At 39.0% G+C, this 17,751-nt stretch overlaps 1 protein-coding gene across 1 annotated transcript in view; it reads left to right on the forward strand.

The window, feature by feature from the left end:
* The window catches only part of DNApol-alpha180 (DNA polymerase alpha catalytic subunit), a 309,561-nt gene that overhangs the window by 260,630 nt on the left and 31,180 nt on the right, over nucleotides 1-17,751 (forward strand). The window contains exons 19-22 of the mRNA XM_067088444.1: nucleotides 507-646; nucleotides 8,142-8,347; nucleotides 8,560-8,662; nucleotides 16,281-16,441. Coding sequence (XP_066944545.1) covers nucleotides 507-646; nucleotides 8,142-8,347; nucleotides 8,560-8,662; nucleotides 16,281-16,441 — 610 coding nt within the window. The remainder of the gene's footprint in view (nucleotides 1-506; nucleotides 647-8,141; nucleotides 8,348-8,559; nucleotides 8,663-16,280; nucleotides 16,442-17,751) is intronic.

Here is a 17,751-nt window from a genome sequence, read left to right on the forward strand (position 1 = left end):
AAGTTGTAGGTGAACTTTTTTATTTATATAATCTCACAGCCTGTTTTCACTCAGTTCAGGAGCATTCACTGGCCAGTGAATCAAATCTACATCTTGACTCTACCCTCCAGTTGCTTCATCTATCTGCTAAATGTTTGAAGGATGGAGCATTTTTTATTACAGTGACTTAAACTTGAAATGTTTCTAATGCTTCATTTGGGTATTGGTAAAGCAAGGGCTTGTGATCTTTTATGCCTTTGCCTTAAAAATGTTCAGTCATTCTCTTTTCATGACTGGGGAGTATTTTTCTTCATTTGTTATATTTTGATATTCGGAAAATATAGCTATGTTAGTCAACACACATTCTCTCTCTCTCTATCTTGTTAGTCACCTGTTTCAAGTGGGATTCTTCAGGGTACTACTGTACTTTCTTATCTGATCTTTCTGTTTTTGAATTATTTGTTGTATCTTGTTAGTGTTGTATTCATGGTATTACTAACTTGATATCTGATCCTTTTAATTTACAGGAAAGGGAAGGGAGATCCTTCTCAATACTCGTGATTTGGTCCAGAAAATGAACTTTGAAGTTATTTATGGTGACACTGATTCCATCATGATCAACACAAATTGCACAGATTATGATCAAGTGTTTAGGCTTGGACACAAGGTAAGTGCAATTTATTCTTTCCCTGTATTTATTAGAGGGCAAAGTAAAATATGCAAGCAAAATTCCTGTGGGCTCTGTAAAGTTGGGGAGTTGCTGATATACCAACTGTTTAGGTATATGAAGGTACTGTTGCGATTCTTCATTTATGCTGTAGTGTAATTCTCAGATGTCACTATTTTTATTGGAAATTTCTCATTTTAAAAAAATTTATACTTTATATATGCTTCATTGCAAATCCATTTTTTAATTTGCCATTTTTATGATAAAAATGATTCCAAATACAGTACTTCAGTCTATGTGAAAAGAATGATAGAAACTAAGTCACATTGAAGTACCACTCATGCATGAGTGGATTCCCAAGTCTTGGATACCCACAACGGTCATTTTTCCTGCATTGTGGTAGCATTCAATATTATCACAAAGCTCCATATGTTTTAGGAATTTGTGATCTTTTGTGCAGATTGACTCTATTAATTTCATTGCTGTTTTTATTAATTTGTTACTGTGGTACAGTAATCTCTCATTTGAACACACTTCCCATATTTGCACTGATATTAATTGCCATCATTGGTCTGCATTCTCAATACAGTTGTTTTCAGCAAGTCCTGCAGTCTGCAGTGTGGATAGTAGCAAAGGTAGCAGCAACCATACTGGTCCAATGAGCCAGAAGCAGATGCATACACACACACACACACACACACACACATACACACACACACACACACACACACACACACACACTCTCTCTCTCATTTATATGTAGGATAATATGAGATTGTTTGGCAGGAGTAACATGCCTTCAATAACCAGTGACAGTAATCATTGGTTAGCATCATATCCTTTGTTTTGGGATGATTCCTCTTTGAGGGCAGAAACATGAGTAGTCTCATAAGAGTAGTAGAGAATTCTCTGCAGCCAGAAAGACAGCTCTCTTAAGTTCCAGGGCATGGACAAAGAGTCCAAATTTTGCGCCCAGAAAGGACAAATTCAAAATGTGTTTGAGAGTCCGTGTTATGAGTTAAGCCTGTAGATGTTTATATGTTTGCTAAGTGTGGAGAGGCAACCTTTAGTGTTATCTTAGTCCACATCTGTGTCATCTGCAGTCTGGAAAGGCAGGACAAGCCAAAAGTGTTGATCTCAGCTAAGAAGCCCAAGATGGATTCAAAAGATGCACAAGACTTTCCAACCCTTTGAACATAACATTGCCAACACTACTGAAGATAATAATTTGTTGGATCCACAGCTATTCACACTTCCAGACTGGAGGTGTAAATGCTTTTATAAGATTACTTGATGCCACACCTAGTTGACCCAGTTAGTAGCAGCACAACTCATCATTTTCCCTGTTATGACCTTGACATCTTCAGAAGTGGACACCAAGGAATGTTTCTTAGGGAGCTTCTGGTTCTGGCAACCAATAATTGGCGGTACATACCTCAACTGCCATCGTTTCATTGTATGGTGTTTTCATCTTTTATGGTGGTTTATGCAGCTTTACTTTGGTCAGCAACAAGTCTTAAAAAACCATAAGAAAATTAAAATCAATGAAAAAAATGGAAAATCACATGTAAACAAAGTATTTAAATGCATTACTCCTGAGCAAGAGTAAGTTTTGACTAAGATAGATTTGGAGATAAGTATGGCTGCAGAAAAAAAATGAAAATTGAAATCAGCCGAAATGAAAACTGGGGGAGAAGCAAATTGAGGTTAGACATTACAAAAGCAAGGCAGTACTTCCAACACTAAGCTTTGATGCTGCAGTTTCTAGGCCTGTATAATTACTAACTATTCTTAATTGTTCATTACTGTACTGTCTTGGCTCTGCTAAAATACACTTGATGAGCATTAGTTATATGTATCATGCATGTATCAATTATGAAAGTTATACCTAACCACATATATTTATATGCTCCATGTAATTTTTTTTTTTTTTATCAGTAAATTTTCTGTTTAAGTATGGGGTCCAAGAACATAAGCCTTAAGTACATAAAGGAGTTACTGTATTAATATAGTAGTAATGTAATATACAAAATAAAGTTTTTGTAAAGGCTTGAAGGTAATATATTGTACAGTGGACCCCCGCTTATTCGCGGTTCCAGATTCGCAGCTTCACCTATTCGAGGATTTTTCTACGGAATGTATATGCAGAAAATATGCCTATTCGCAGTATTTTTCAGAGAAATATTCACTAATTACTGTATTTTCATATAATTTTCATGACTAAATGCATTTTTTGTGATAGAACTATTAAAATACTCAGGTACAAGCATTTTTAGAGGGGTTTTTTGGTGTTTGAATTATTAAAATAGGTAGTTATAAGCATTTTTAGAGGGGTGTCAAGTATTTGCAGATTTCAGCTATTTTAGGGTGGGTTGTGGTATGAATCCCCCCACAAATAACAGTGGTTGACTGTATAGTACATGATGTTCGGCAGCATATTCGAACATGCTTGTGTACGTACTTTTTCACAGTTTCTTGTTTGTGTTCATTTCAATATTTTTCTCCTTACTCTTAAGAAAGTTCATAATGGTGGTGCTACAAAGCGTCTTGCTATGCTACAGGCAGGCAGTCCCCGGTTATTGGCGGGGTTCCGTTTCTGAGGGTGTGATGATAACTGGAAATCGACGATTTCTGGCGATTTTCAGGGGTTGTCGGTGCCAAAAAGCTCCGATTTTTGGTTATTAGCGCCTCTGTTGGGTATGTAACGGCGCCGATAAGCGGAAATCAGTGATTTTCGGTGCCGAAGATTGCCATTTTTCGCCGCTAGACAAGCCCCATAAAACCGGATCGCTGTTAACCAAGCCCGCCGTTAACCAGGGACTGCCTGTATTGGCAAGTGAAGTAGCTATAATAACTCACTGTGAAAAGGGTAAAAAGATTGCCACCATAGTTCGTTCTTACGGATTAAGTCAGAAGACAGTATCGGCACGATAAAACACGGAGTTAGGGATGAGGGAACTATCATTAACAAGAAGGGAGTCAGTATCTACAAAGAAATGGAACATGTTTCTCTTCGAGTGAAAGGCATTCTTGTTAGCATATCCCCGTGTCTCTTCGGAGTGAACAGCAACCTTGTCGGTGCATCCCCATTTCTGTTCGGAGTGAAGTGCAACCTTGTCAGCATGTCCTCATTAGCCAACTGTTGATTCAAGAGGAAAGTTGTTTGTTTGCAGACCTCAAGATGAAGTCTCCCAATGAGAATGACAGAATTCAGTGGATGTTTAGGACAGTTTATGTAGTTCAAGCAGCAACACAATCTTCACAACATCAGGATCCAAAATGAAAGTGCTTCAGCCAAAAAGTCAACAGCATCCGAATTTCCTGCTGCATTGGCAAAGATTATTTAGAAGCAGCGGTTTCTTCTTGAACAGATATCGGGGGGTTAAACCAGGTTTTACTGGGAGAAAATGCCAGACTCTTCATTTATATTCCTGGAGGAAAAGGCTTTATTAAGCTTCAGTCTCAAAAGACCATTTAAACTTTTTTTGGGAAGCAATTTTGCTATTGTATCATAGAGAATACTAAAACCCTGAAGAACATCCCCAAGGGTGTCGTATCCAAAGGCTTGGGTGACCAACATTATTTTTGAGAGTTCTTTCTTCATCCACTTTGTGCTAGCAGTAAAGAAATATTGTAAGGACACAGCCAGTCCTTTCAAGATCCTTCTTATTTTAGATAATGCTCCTGGCCAACCACTAAACCATGTCGATTTTCATACAAACAATACTATTGATTATCCACTGAACACTGTTTCTATCTTGTAAGTGATGGACTAGGGGATCATTGTCATCTACAAGCCCTACTACCTTAGGCAGACATTTAGGTAGGCTCTGGATGCAATAGAACTGAATAGTAAATTAACAATCCACGACTTTTGGGAGGGTTATATCTACAAGGTCCTGAATATAAGCACTGATGTGAATGAAGTTTAGACAGTGGGTATGGAGGGTGTTCAGAAGCTGTGCCTTTAACTTGTTTACAATTTCAAGGGTAATATCATCAAGGCTTTGTCATTGAATAATGAGCTGAAAATGGACTTGAGAGAAGAGGATTTTGTTTGTTGTTTGAGGCAAACAAGTAGCTACTGACAAACACAGCTGACCTAGCTTCACAAACAGCAGTACCACTAAGATTAGCAGGCTCCAAACCAGAACCACAATGCTTTCCCATCAACTTGTGGCAGTCCTTTGCATTTATTGAGGAAGGCCTTGCAATTTTTGTTGATAAGGATCTTCATGCTTAGTGCTTTGACAAGATTAACCCTTAACGCCTACTGGACGTATCATACGTCGACTAAAATTATCTGTTGGGTGCCAAGTGGGACTGACGTCGACTACAAAAATTTCAACCTTCGGTCAACTTTGACTCGACCAAATGGTCGAAAAACGCAATTGTAAGCTAAAACTCTTACATTCTAGTAATATTCAATCATGTACCTTCATTTTGCAACAAATTGGAAGTCTCTAGCACAATATTTTGATTTATGGTGAATTTTTGAAAAACTTTTCTTACGCCCCGCTCGTAACTCGGCCGAAAATTTCAGAAATTAGTCATTTTGTCGTAATTTTTGCACTGTTTTATATTAGTCGTTACATAAAGTTTTATATATGGAAATGTGTGCAATTTCATGTAGAATACAACAGAAAATAACTCATGGTTGTAGTTTTTATCAGTTTTGAAATATTTTCATATAAATCACGATAACTGCCAAAATTTCAAGCTTCGTCAACTTTAACTCGACCAAATGGTAAAAATGCAATTGTAAGCTAAAACTCTTACATTCTAGTAATATTCAATCATGTACCTTCATTTTGCAACAAACTGGAAGTCTCTAGCACAATATTTTGATTTATGGTGAATTTCTGAAAAAAATAATGCGCTACTGTAACTCGCCGAACATCTCAGAAATTCTTTCGTCATGTTGTCGTAATGTTTGCATCGTTTTACATTAGTCGTTACATAAAGTTTTATATATGAAAATGTGTGCAATTTCATGTAGAATGCAACAGAAGATAGCTCATGGTTGTAGCTTTTATCAGTTTTGAAATATTTTCACATAAATCACGATAACTGCTAAAATTTCAACCTTCGGTCAACTTTAACTCGACCGAAATGGTAAAAAACGCAATTGTTTAAAACACTTACATTCTAGTAATATTCAATCGTTTACCTTCATTTTGCAATAAATTGGAAGTCTCTAGCACAATATTTCGATTTATGGTGAATTTTTTGAAAAACATTTTCCTTACGCCTGCACGGTAACTCGCCAACATCTCAGAAATTCTTTTCGTCTCGTTGTCGTAATATTTGCACCGTTTTATATTAGTCGTTACATAAAGTTTTATATATGAAAATGTGCGCAATTTCATGTACAATACAACAGAAAATAACTCATGGTTGTAGCTTTTATCAGTTTTGAAATATTTTTATATAAATCACGATAAATAGAAAAATTCGATTTTCGGTCAAATTTAACGCGATCAAATGGTCGAAAACTGCAATTGTAAGCTAAAACACTTACAGTCTAGTAATATTCAATCAATTCGCTTCATTTTTCAACAAACGGGAAGCCTCTAGCACAATATTTCGATTTATGGTAAATTTTGAAAAAAAAAAAAACATTTTTTTATGTCTGAGCGTTATTTAATTCATGCATCATTTTGTGATAATATTTTTCTGTGTTGATTTGATCGTTTTACAATTTGTTATATACCAAAATCATCGCAATTTAGTGTACAATACAACTAAAAAAATTAACTCATTAGCTTTAACCGTTGTGCTTACAGCGTGATTTGTATACAATTATGTTTTTTTTTTTTTTTGCTGTCATATATTCCAATATTTATATATGATAATGATATTTTTTCATTTCTGATGGTTGCATACTAAACTTCAGGCAATGACAAAAAATGAGCCAAAAATGAACTCTTAATCTTAAAACTAAGCGTGCTGTGATTTTTTGAAAAACTTTTTTTCCGCTTCGCACTAACTCACCGAAAAACGCATACGGGAGACGTTTTTGTAAATAGAGGCTCATGCTTTAAGGGTTAAGTTGGGGCAGATAATGATACTGTTCCGTGCATGATATTTTTGGATAAAGAGAAGAGCAACAGAGTTCAGGGCACTTTTATATCATATTTTGATGTATTTTGATATAGACTTACAGTATATTATTGAAGGTTTATTGTCACTAACAAAGACATCAGAATCCTGTAGACACAATTTGTGTTTTTTTCCCCTATTTTTACACTTTTATTTTCGTACCTTTTCATCAATTTTTTTAGGCCGAATGGCTTATTTCCAAAGGAAAATAATGTTCAGTAGTAAAATTAGAATGCTTGAAGATGATATAAAAAATATTTTCGTTTAAAAGAGAGCATTTTCAAGTTTTGGTGCTAAAATCACAAATAGCTGTGAGTGTGAGTCAAAATAAATTCTGCAGCAAAAGAGTTAAAGTGACCACTTAACTTAGGACTTATATATCAAGATTCTTTTACCCGAATTACTCCTTGTTCTGTTACATATATAAAGTTTCTTTTCCTTTATAGTTATGTTGTTTCAATGTTTACTTTACAAAAATGCATACAATTTTGATCTCAGCAAACAAAACAAAAAAACAGTCTTGCCAATGTGTATTTTCCAACAGAAACCACCACCATACTTATGAACAATCACTTAAAAAAAAAACTTCAATTCTTAGTAAATAGGAAGAAATAATCAAAGCTTACAATAATATTTTATCATAACATCCAGAACTTACAGAGAGGCTTCTTGAAGTCATCGTTGAATATCATAATAAAAAAACTTCCTTCAGTATTAACACAAGCGCTATTGCCGCAGTTGTTTAAATCTCATAACACTCGTTATGATCAAAACAATTTGCTCTTTCCAGTATAGACTGTCTTGTAAGGACACAAATAGCTCCATGCAGTGTTTGTGCAATTTGCATTAGGACTACAAGCTGCTTTTCCTTCTAAACATTCATCTACATCAAAACAGGATTCTCCATCATCAGTAAATCCTGACTTGCAACTGCAAGGGTACATTTATGGAGTGAACCCTTCAGTAGTCATACCTGAAATGAAGATGATTTACCATAAACATGATTGAAATGTAGAGTTGGACAGTGATACAAAAAACAAAATCAGTTATCTTATGATGGTTTAGCAATAATGCCTAACTGTTCATTTTCTCTGTGGTATCTTTGATTTCCAAATAAAATGAAAGATAAAGCAGAAAATTTGTTTCAGATCGTTAATGGTTTTAGTATGCTTTTATTATGCTCAAGTGACTGTAAGTTTAAGATGTTTTATTTTATGGTTCGTAAATTACCCAGTTTAACCTGTACCACTTCAGTCCTTGTAAATATATACTTTGTGTTTAATAATACTGATTGAAGCTCTGAACACTGATGATGGACTTTGCTTAAATTGTGTTCTCTTATACACTTTACTGTTTTTCCATTTGTTGAGTGTTTGTTTTCTTTGATTTACAGATCAAATCAGAAGTGAATAAACTTTATAAGCTTTTAGAATTAGATGTTGATGGTGTCTTCAAATACATGCTGCTTTTAAAAAAGAAGAAATATGCTGCTCTAACTGTTAGCAAGTTGCCAAATGGCAAAATTGTCACCGAGCAAGAGCTTAAGGGTTTAGACATTGTGCGCCGTGATTGGTCACAGTTGGCCTCAGACTGTGGAAAGTAAGAAATTGTTTAAATAGTTTTAGTGTGGTGTTATGCTGTTTGCCAAAGTTATTTTTAATGATATACCAGTAACATTTGTGTGAATAACAATTTTTTGTTATTTTTCAATATGATTTCCTTTATTCATTTCAAAGATGTAGTTTCAATAGTTATCAATCCTGCTTATGCACATTTCACTATGTTTATGTACCTTGTTATTTCTTTTACAGGCATATAGTTCAGCAGATTTTATCAGATCAGGGGCCAGATGAAAGGATAGAAAGCATTCATTCTCACTTAGAGGGAATCAAGACAGATTTAGAAGCTGGTAAAGTAAGTACAGGAGTGGTTTGCAGTTACTTAAATGTTATCAAGTTTGATGAAATCGATCTTACATTATTGCTACTGCCTGGCCTCAGAATTTTAACTCTGTGGTCGTGTTATATTTTTTCTACATTGATAAATCATTCATCTTATACATTATATGGGTATCCCTTTTATACCAGCTGGTCCAGTTGTTGAAGCTTGGTAACAATGTACTGCATTTAGTAGCATATAAGACCATTTTTAACTCCCCCCAAATATAGTTGAAACATGTCACCAGTGTCTTATATGCAAAATCGATGTATCTGGTAGGTGAACATTTACTCATATACCATAGATTGTCAATTTTTGTGCCGCGCCAGACTCCATAATTGTGTAATATTATTGGTATTTACTAAAATATTATTCAGTGAAAAGAATGGCGCTGTATGCTGTTGAGCTTATATTTCACCTTTTCAAGGTGACCTGTAAGTTTCTTTGTTCAGTAGTTAATTATAAAGCAGCTATCCAAAGTTCATGTATTATTCTGATGCTTCAGTAGGCTTTGCTACCATTGAGTGGAGGTAAATGTAACCAGGGTTACTTTAGGAAATATTTATACCCGAAAACTGGTTCACAAAGAAGATCAGTCATACCCAGAGAGCTCTCCTAATGGCTGCGAATCTGGCTGACTGACGTGGGCACTGATTGGTTGGTTCTGGGGGCTCTGCTTGCCTCTCAAGAAGTGTGGCTGTAGTCTGTCTTGGGCCATCTCGTTGTTCTCCTGACAGTGGTCTGCAGGAGGAGAGTTTCCTGAGTAACATTTAGAGTAGATTTCCATCAAAGGATGGCCGGGGGCCTCCTTGTAGCGGAGGCTGAGGTGGTCCATGTTGCCATCGAGGATTGTTGTATTCCTTATGATCTGCTGGCATTGGTGGGTGTTGCTGTGTTCCCTCATGCAGTGTTGGTACAGCGCCTCATCATTTAGATGAACGGTGAGTCTCTCAGAAAGGCAAGCTTCTATGCCTTTTACTAACTGCAATATGATCAATCTGATTTTTATATTTTCCACACAGTGACACCCATGTCGTTTTGTGTATGTTGTGGTGTTGAAAAAGTGTGCCCCCAATGACTAAGTCATTTGCTAGACAGAAACTCCCAAACCTTACTCCATTTTCACTCATCCTACCATCGACACCCATCTTAACCATACAAGCCTCAAATCCTTTGTGTCGTCTACTTCTGCAGTGGAGTCGCAGCGGGCAATGATTAGGGTCTCAGCGGAGAGTGCCAGATCCCCGAAGGGGCCTAGAATGTCTTCTCCTTGAAGCGCTCTCGCTCTAAGTTGCCGGGAAGTTCTCCTAAGAGGGTACGATTTTCTTCCAACCTTTCCAGTTCTGCCTTGGATCTGAAACCTTTCAATCGTAAGAAGGATTTTCAGAAATAGGAGACATTCCCTTCTCCTGCACCTGTAGGAGGTTGCCTTGCCCCTTTCTGGGACATCTGGAAGGATTGGGGCGCAGAGAGTTGGGTAGTGGAGGTTTTAAGGAAGGGTTACAGAGTCCCTTTTGACTTTCGTCCTCTGCTATCCAACTCACGAGTGCATCTTCCCAGTTACTCCCCTTCTTCCATCGGGGTTAGCTTTGGTGGCGGAGATCCGAGCCATTTTAGAGAAGGGAGCCTTAGAGCCCACTCCCCCTTCTCCGGGGTTCTACAGCCGGATCTTCGTGGCCCCCAAAGCAGGAGGATCTTGGAGACCTATCATAGACCTCTCAGGTCTCAACAAGTTTGTAACCTCGACGAAGTTTCATATGGAAACTTCCCAATCAGTGCTGCGGTCGGTCCGGAGGGAAGATTGGATGATTTCAGTGGACCTCAGGACGCTTATCTCCAGGTTCCGATTAATTAGGAGTCTCAGAAGTTCCTTCGTTTCTCGGGTCCAACTGGAACATTTCAGTTCAAAGTCTTCTGCTTTGGTCTGACAACAGCACCTCAGGTATTCACGAGGGTGATGTCTCTTGTTTCAGGCATCATGCATTGTCGGGGCTTCTGAATGAGAAGATATCTCGACTGGGTTGTTCAGGCTTCGTCAGAAGGCGAGGCTCTGCAGGCAAGGGATTTTCCTTTGAACCTATGCCAGAAGTTAGGCATAAGAATCAATTTTGAAAAGAGTTCTCTATTTCCAGCGCAAGTAAAGACGTACCTGGGGATGACAATTCATACACATCTTTTGAGGGCTTTCCCGACAGAGGAGTGGGTTCTAGCGACTCTAAGCCAGCTGGAAATTTTCATGTCAAACAAAGTTCAACCTGTGAGCTTATGGAAAAGCCTGCTGGGCTGGATGGCCTCTCTATCCCTTCTTGTTCCAGGGTCTCGTCTCCAGATGCGTTCTCTGCAGGTGTGTCTCAGGAATCGTTAGGACTTTCGGGAAGAGAACGCATCAATAATCTGGGACGATTCTTGCCTGAAGGATTTTCAGTGGTGGTCAGAAGAACATCATCTAACCACTGGCATAAGGTTGGACTCCCCCCCCTTCCAGACGTACATCTGTACCTAGATGCCTCAGATCAGGGTTGGGGTGCAATCCTGGAGGAATCTCTGGCTCAGGGCCTTTAGAGGGATCTGGACTGGGAGGAGTCCATAAATTACAGGGAATTAAGAGCAGTCGAGGAGGCCCTGAGTTGCCTTGCAGAACAGGTAAGCAACAAGACCATAGCGTTGTTCTGCGACAACGTTACAGCAGTATCATATCTCAAAAAGGAGGGGGGAACAAGATCACAGGTGTTAAACAAGGTAGCACAGAGAGTTCTCTGTGGGTGCGAAGAACACAGTTTCGCTCATTCCCCAATTTGTGTCGGGAAAGCTCAATGCCTTGGCAAACACTCTGAGTCAGTGTCAGGAAGTTCTTGGAGGGGAATGGACATTAGTGCAAGACAAGGTGAACTGCTGCTCAAGAGATGGCCAGTGATGGTGGACCTATTCACCACCAGGACAAACCATCGCCTTCCAGTTTACTTCTCCCCAGTAGCGGATCCCATGTCCTGCAGGACAGACGCAATGTTGCACCCACTGGACAACTTACAAGTTTATGCATTTCCTCCCGTTGGGATGATACAGGAAGTGCTAGCAAAACTCAGGATCTGCAAGAACACTCAAATGACCCTGATCTGCCCATTCTGGCCCCAGAGACCTTGGTTTCCGGGCCTCCTGGACCTGTTGACAGAAGTTCCGGTATTCCTCCCAGAGAGGAGAGATTTACTCAAACAGCCGCACTTCCACTACTTCCACTGGAACCTCTGCGTGCTGAAGCTAGCTATGTGGAGACTGTCCAGCGAACGGCCCGTCATGCGGGACTCTTTAAAGCAGTGGCTAGACAACTGTCTTTCTGCTTAAGGAATTCAACTGGGAAGTTATACCAGGCCAGGTGGACAGTGTGTCGTGGATGGTGCTGGAAACAAGGGCAATGTGTTTTGTGCCCGACAGTTGCAAAAGTAGCAGACTTCTTGCTATTTTTAAGGAGAGACAAGAGACTTTCCTATTCTACAATTGCTGGGCACTGGTCAATGCTGAGCAATACGTTCCGCTTTCACCTTCTGGAACTCTCAACCAGCAAGATTCTTCATGATCTGTTAAGATCTTTTAAAATAGAGTGCCCAATTCTTCCGCTTCGGGCCCCTTCTTGGGATTTAGCGGTGGTATTGAATTTCCTAAGGTCGGCAGCTTCGAACCTTTAGAGTCTCTGCCCCTAAGGCAATTAACTAAGAAAGTTCTATTTTTAATTGTGCTGGCTACGGCCAAGAATTGGAGAAATTCGGGCGGTATCCAGGTCAGTCTCCTTTTCGGGGAAAGATATTTTTCTTTGTTACCTACCAGAATTTGTGGCAAAGTCCTACTCGGAAATGAATCCTTTGCCAAGGGCATTCAAAGTCACATCCTTTGAAGACTTTGTAGTAGGCAACGCTTCCAAGATGCTATTATGTCCAGTTAGGGCTTTAAAAGTCTATCTGTCTTGGACCGAAAAAATTTTGCCTCGCCCGAGAACATTATTTGTCTTTCCCTAAATGGCCTTTGCGTTCGATCTCTGAGAACGCAATCAGTTTCTTTCTCCACGAAGTTATCCAGCAAGCATCAGAAGGCTCTTCATCAACTCCGGAACCTTTGACTTTGCGCGTCCAAGGGCGCATAGTATCAGGAATGGCAACATCTTCGGCATTCCTTAGGAATTATTTGGTGTCAGCAATTTTAGAAGAGACCACTTGGAAGTCGGTGTCGGTCTTCACAACCTTTTACCTCAAGGACATCCAATTTTCGTTGGAGAAGGGTTACTCGCTGGGTCCTTTTGTGGCAGCCAACACAATCTTGTAAATGCATGATAAGGTCGGGGTGAGGGGAGAAGTTAGGTATTCAAGCTAGGCTAGGAATTTGGAATTCTCCATTGATCAGGAACCTTAGGGGGACCATTAGGCAGGACATTAGCACAATGAAGCTAGGCTGAGCCAGATTGATATGATCTTTTCTCCAAACCCCCACCCCTTCTTCTGCACAGATGTTGGCTGCAACATACGGCGAAGAACCCGAAGAGACTGCACATTCAACTTCTCCTCCATACATGCGAGGGTACAATAGCCACATTGGAGGTTCATTGTACCCCTCCATACATGAGAGTGCTTTCATTAGCAACATGGAAGGTTCATCGTCTCCTCCATACATGAGAGTGCTTTCATTAGCCACATGGGAGGTCGTCGTTCTCCGCTACTCATGGGAGGCTGTGATTAGCCACATGGTAGGTTGGTTTTGCTACTCTATCCATGAGGAGGTTTGAATACCACATGAGAGGAAGCTTGACTCAGACAGTACCGAGACTTGAGACTGACGTCGAGGGTACTATCTCTACAGGCATCCTCTCCTGCTGAGTGGATAACCAGGTGAGGTTACATGCATTTAGGCAGGTCGGGCTGAAATTAGATTGATCCCACCTCCTTAAAATTTTGTTGTTCAGACTAATTCAGGTGTTCAGGGAGTGTATTGCAATATGAAGTTTTCATAATAAAACTAATATTGTAATACTTACCTGAACGCCTGAATGATTCCCACCCTCCTCCCCACTTCAATTTGATTAGTGAATTACGCAATTGAGGAACCCGGCCTCGTGCGGCTGGGACTTACAGCAGTGTTGCCAACGGTGCTTCAGGTAACTGACCTTGATAAGATTTCCTGTAAGCGTTGGTAACGCTGACAGTTAATTACCCAATTGGTGGGTAAAAGTTACGGGGATATAGTTTGGGCCTGGTGGGTAACCAGGGCTAATTCAGGTGTTCAGGTTAGTATTACAATATTAGTTTTATTAGGAAAACTTCATATTCCATTCCACTCTGCTGTCTCTTTAAATGGTTGGGTTATGGCAGGATTAGAGCCATCTTGTAACCCATTACGTGCTTTGGCCAGATTGAGCTATCTTCCACCTTGTGTCACCCCTTGCAGGGTCACACTTGGTTCTCCAAGAATTTTTATTTGCGCATGATTCCAGACACTTCTTGCTCAGGCTCAGGGCTCTGTTGCTCTCTCATTTCTGTGGTCAAACCATATACAGTAGGAGGATTCAGAAGTTGTTGCTCCCTTGCTCACTGTTGTGACCAGTAACTTGACATTTCCAGTTGGGTTCCAGCTTACCAGTCAGTTGAGGGAAATGACCTCCCACCCAAGAAGTTCTTACATAAAGTGTGCTGGTTTGCATTTTCTTAGGAACAAAACTAATTTTTAAAGTAACTTGTATTTCTCATAAGTATAGAAATCTTTGTTATATTTCCTATTCCCCTGTTCAACTCCCCCTTCAATACCAATTAACTATCTAGTTACCAAGTTTCAACAACTGATTCCAGCTGATGATGAGGAATAATCCTACAAAATACTCTGATTTGTATACTTAGGAAAAATACAAGTTGATTGTATGTCATAGAAGTACAGTAAATATCACATTCAGAATCACTTGAATTATTCATGGACATGCAAACCTGAAGTCTTTTATCATAATCTCACCTCTGACCAACCTTTTATTTGCTGCTGTTTTTAAAGCTAAAAGCATCATCTACAGTGGAGTGAATGGGTGTGTTCTCTGACCCCACTCACCTGCTGCTAGTTACTACCTTGTTACCAGGCTATACCAACCAGACTAGCAGTTGCTGAAAATATATATGTATAGAAGACTTTAGGTATGTAAAAACAGGAAAAATGCTAATTATAGTACCTTGTGTTTGCAGTACGAATACAGTAACCCCCCAATTTATCTGACTACTTCACTGAACAACTACATTATTGTGATGGTTTTTTTGCTCAGCTGCATTTTAGACTTTACTTTGCAGACAACTCTCTTGAATTTTGTGTAAAGTACAATACTTTGCAGATAACTCTCTTGAATTTTGTGTAAAGTACAGTTCAGCTTAGTGTGGAAGTTCCATGGAATTACTGTTGGCTGTGAGATATCTTGAATGTACAATTGTAGGCTCTACTATAGGACCTTTCTTAATTATTAGAAGGCTCAACCCCCAGCCCATCTGATAAGTTGAGGACGTGAAATAGTAACAAGCTTTCATCTTGGAATAAAACAGTTGTGCTTCTTAGGTCCAGAATGCAAGAAATATTTATTGTGTACCTTCAAATGAGGGCTTTATTCATTTTTACTGTGTCATTTTTGGAAGTTGTTACATTTTAGTCACTGGTACCATTCCTGTGTTTTTGAAAGTTCTTGGTTTCTTACTGGTAATGATAGTCATAGGGAGAATTTTAGCTTCTGTTGGGTCCATAAATTAAGGCTGCCTTCAAGTGATTTGGAGAGTAACTGTTATCAGCTCTTTTCTCGCAGTCTGAAGTTTTCATTCTCACTGCTGTCGAACTTTATTTGCTGCAGATGTGTCAAGATTGGCGCCTTTTATGGTTTAGCATCATGTATGGAGGAATGGGAAGAAGAGCAGCTTGACCAAGTGTTTTGTTTCTTTTCTGCAATCTGGCAGCTTCACATTCCCTATGTTCCTTATCACTTCTCTTCCTTATCCTTTCCTCTATTTGCAACAGCTCTTCTGCAGTAATTGTCCTCTCATAATATTCTAATCCCTTGCCCTCTGAAGCAAATCCACTGCATCAACCTCTGCACACTCCACTATTCCGCCACAGCCACGAGGCAGGCCAACAACAATTCCAACATTCACCCCCCACCACAGCTCCCGTCAACAGACAGCCACTCCCAAACAGCTTCTATGAAGGAAGTATCCTAACTTCTCAACCGCTTACACACGGGGTTGAAGGGGAGCAAGTCACTCTCTCCAGACACGCTCAGCAAATTGCAAGTAAAAAAAGAAAAAGCAACAATTAATACTCACACAAACAGGACATTCATAAACAACATATACACACACACTACTATAATAGGAAAACAAAAAATTCAATCATACAAAGAAAACAAAAAACACAAATTTCATCTTATAAACCCAAACTTCTAAATCCACACAATGTAACACTGTACATTCAGTAGCTTTTCACCTGAGTAATTTGAGTACTACCCAGTTTAGAGCTGTTTGCTTAGGAGTTTTAGGATACATTTGACATATAATTACAGTGTGGTAACCTTGCAATTTTCATTTTTTTTTTTCAACAGATCAACCTTGATGTTCTTGCTATCACTAAACAATTAACAAAGAACCCTGAAGACTACCCTGATATGAAGAACCTTCCACATGTTCAAGTTGCACTTCGGATGAACTCAAGGGGAGGAAAAAAGTTGCGTCAAGGCGATACAGTGATGATGTTATTTGTGAGGTATGTTGGAAAAAATTCTCTGAAAACATACTAAAAATGCATGTCTTCTAATTTAAGTGTTGTAATTAGGTTTAAGCTTGTTATGTTTTGAGGCATTAATAGTAGGTAAGGTAACAAGCTAAATGTAATAGAAAAATGCTTGGAAGTAAAAAATAAAGTTTTTATTATAAAACAACACATCATGAATTGCTTATACAGGCAGTCCCCTGACGACGATAACCAGATTTTCGACACCGATCTCTAGTTATCGGCGCTATTATTGTTGATTTTTGGTTATCGTCACGCTGTCAGGAACGGAATCCCCGCTGATAAGCGGGAACTGCTTGTACATGAGAAGGACATAGCCAATGCAGAACGGGATTTTAGACCCGGTAGTGGTGTAAACTTTCAGTAGATTTTCTTCAAACTTTGATATTAAAAATAAAATAATGTGTTATTTATGTGTATTTGGCATTATTAACTGTCACTTTTTATATATGTAACTTACCCAGTAATTAAATTAGCTAAGAGTTTCTCTTGCCTCAGCAGCTTAAATTAAAAATTTGCGGGTTAGCGCTTCAATTTAGTGCAGGTGACTGGTCTCACCCACTAACGAGAGTATCAGGAACTACTCAGCATACATTCGTCATTACGTTTCTGCTGACGCTCGAGTCAACACAGAGCGTCTTTGTCAGCTTTGTTCTTAAATTTGCCGGTCAGAGACCGGGTTTTATCGCCAGTTTCTGGAGCCTTCAAGCTTACAGCATTCAGGACAGTTTTTGATTGTTTTGTTTAATTTGTCATATTTCACAACAGTGGCGAACTCATAATCAATTGTTTAACTACCGACAGCCTTTACCGCTGAATGTAAACATTGTGTTCGTTGCCGAACCAGTAAAATGATTTTGTTTCTTATCCGCAGGTCTCAGTCTTAATTACAATCTGAGACTTGTATGTATGTTGATACAGTTTGTACTTATGTATGATGATACAGTGTGTACTTATGTATGATGATGCAGTGTGTACCTCATCTTGAATATGATGTTTGCTGCCAAACTGAATTTCCTTTATAAAGAAACTTACAGTTTTGCGTTCACCGCCTCTTCTTTAGCGTAAAATATTAATGTTGTGTTATCTACCCAACCAATATTTTCATTTTTGAAAGGCATAACTGTAAATCTCAAACGTGTGACAGGAATTGAGACATGTAGATATCATCTTGGTCCGTAAAGGCTAACTTTCCTTTTCTGAGCAGTGTAATAAACGTAACCTTGTATTCGCTGCGGACCGATTTTGTCGAGCATAAATTTGTTCTTAAAAAAATTAATTGA

This window comes from Macrobrachium rosenbergii, chromosome 44 (genome assembly GCF_040412425.1).
Source record: "Macrobrachium rosenbergii isolate ZJJX-2024 chromosome 44, ASM4041242v1, whole genome shotgun sequence".
Lineage (NCBI taxonomy): Eukaryota > Metazoa > Arthropoda > Malacostraca > Decapoda > Palaemonidae > Macrobrachium > Macrobrachium rosenbergii.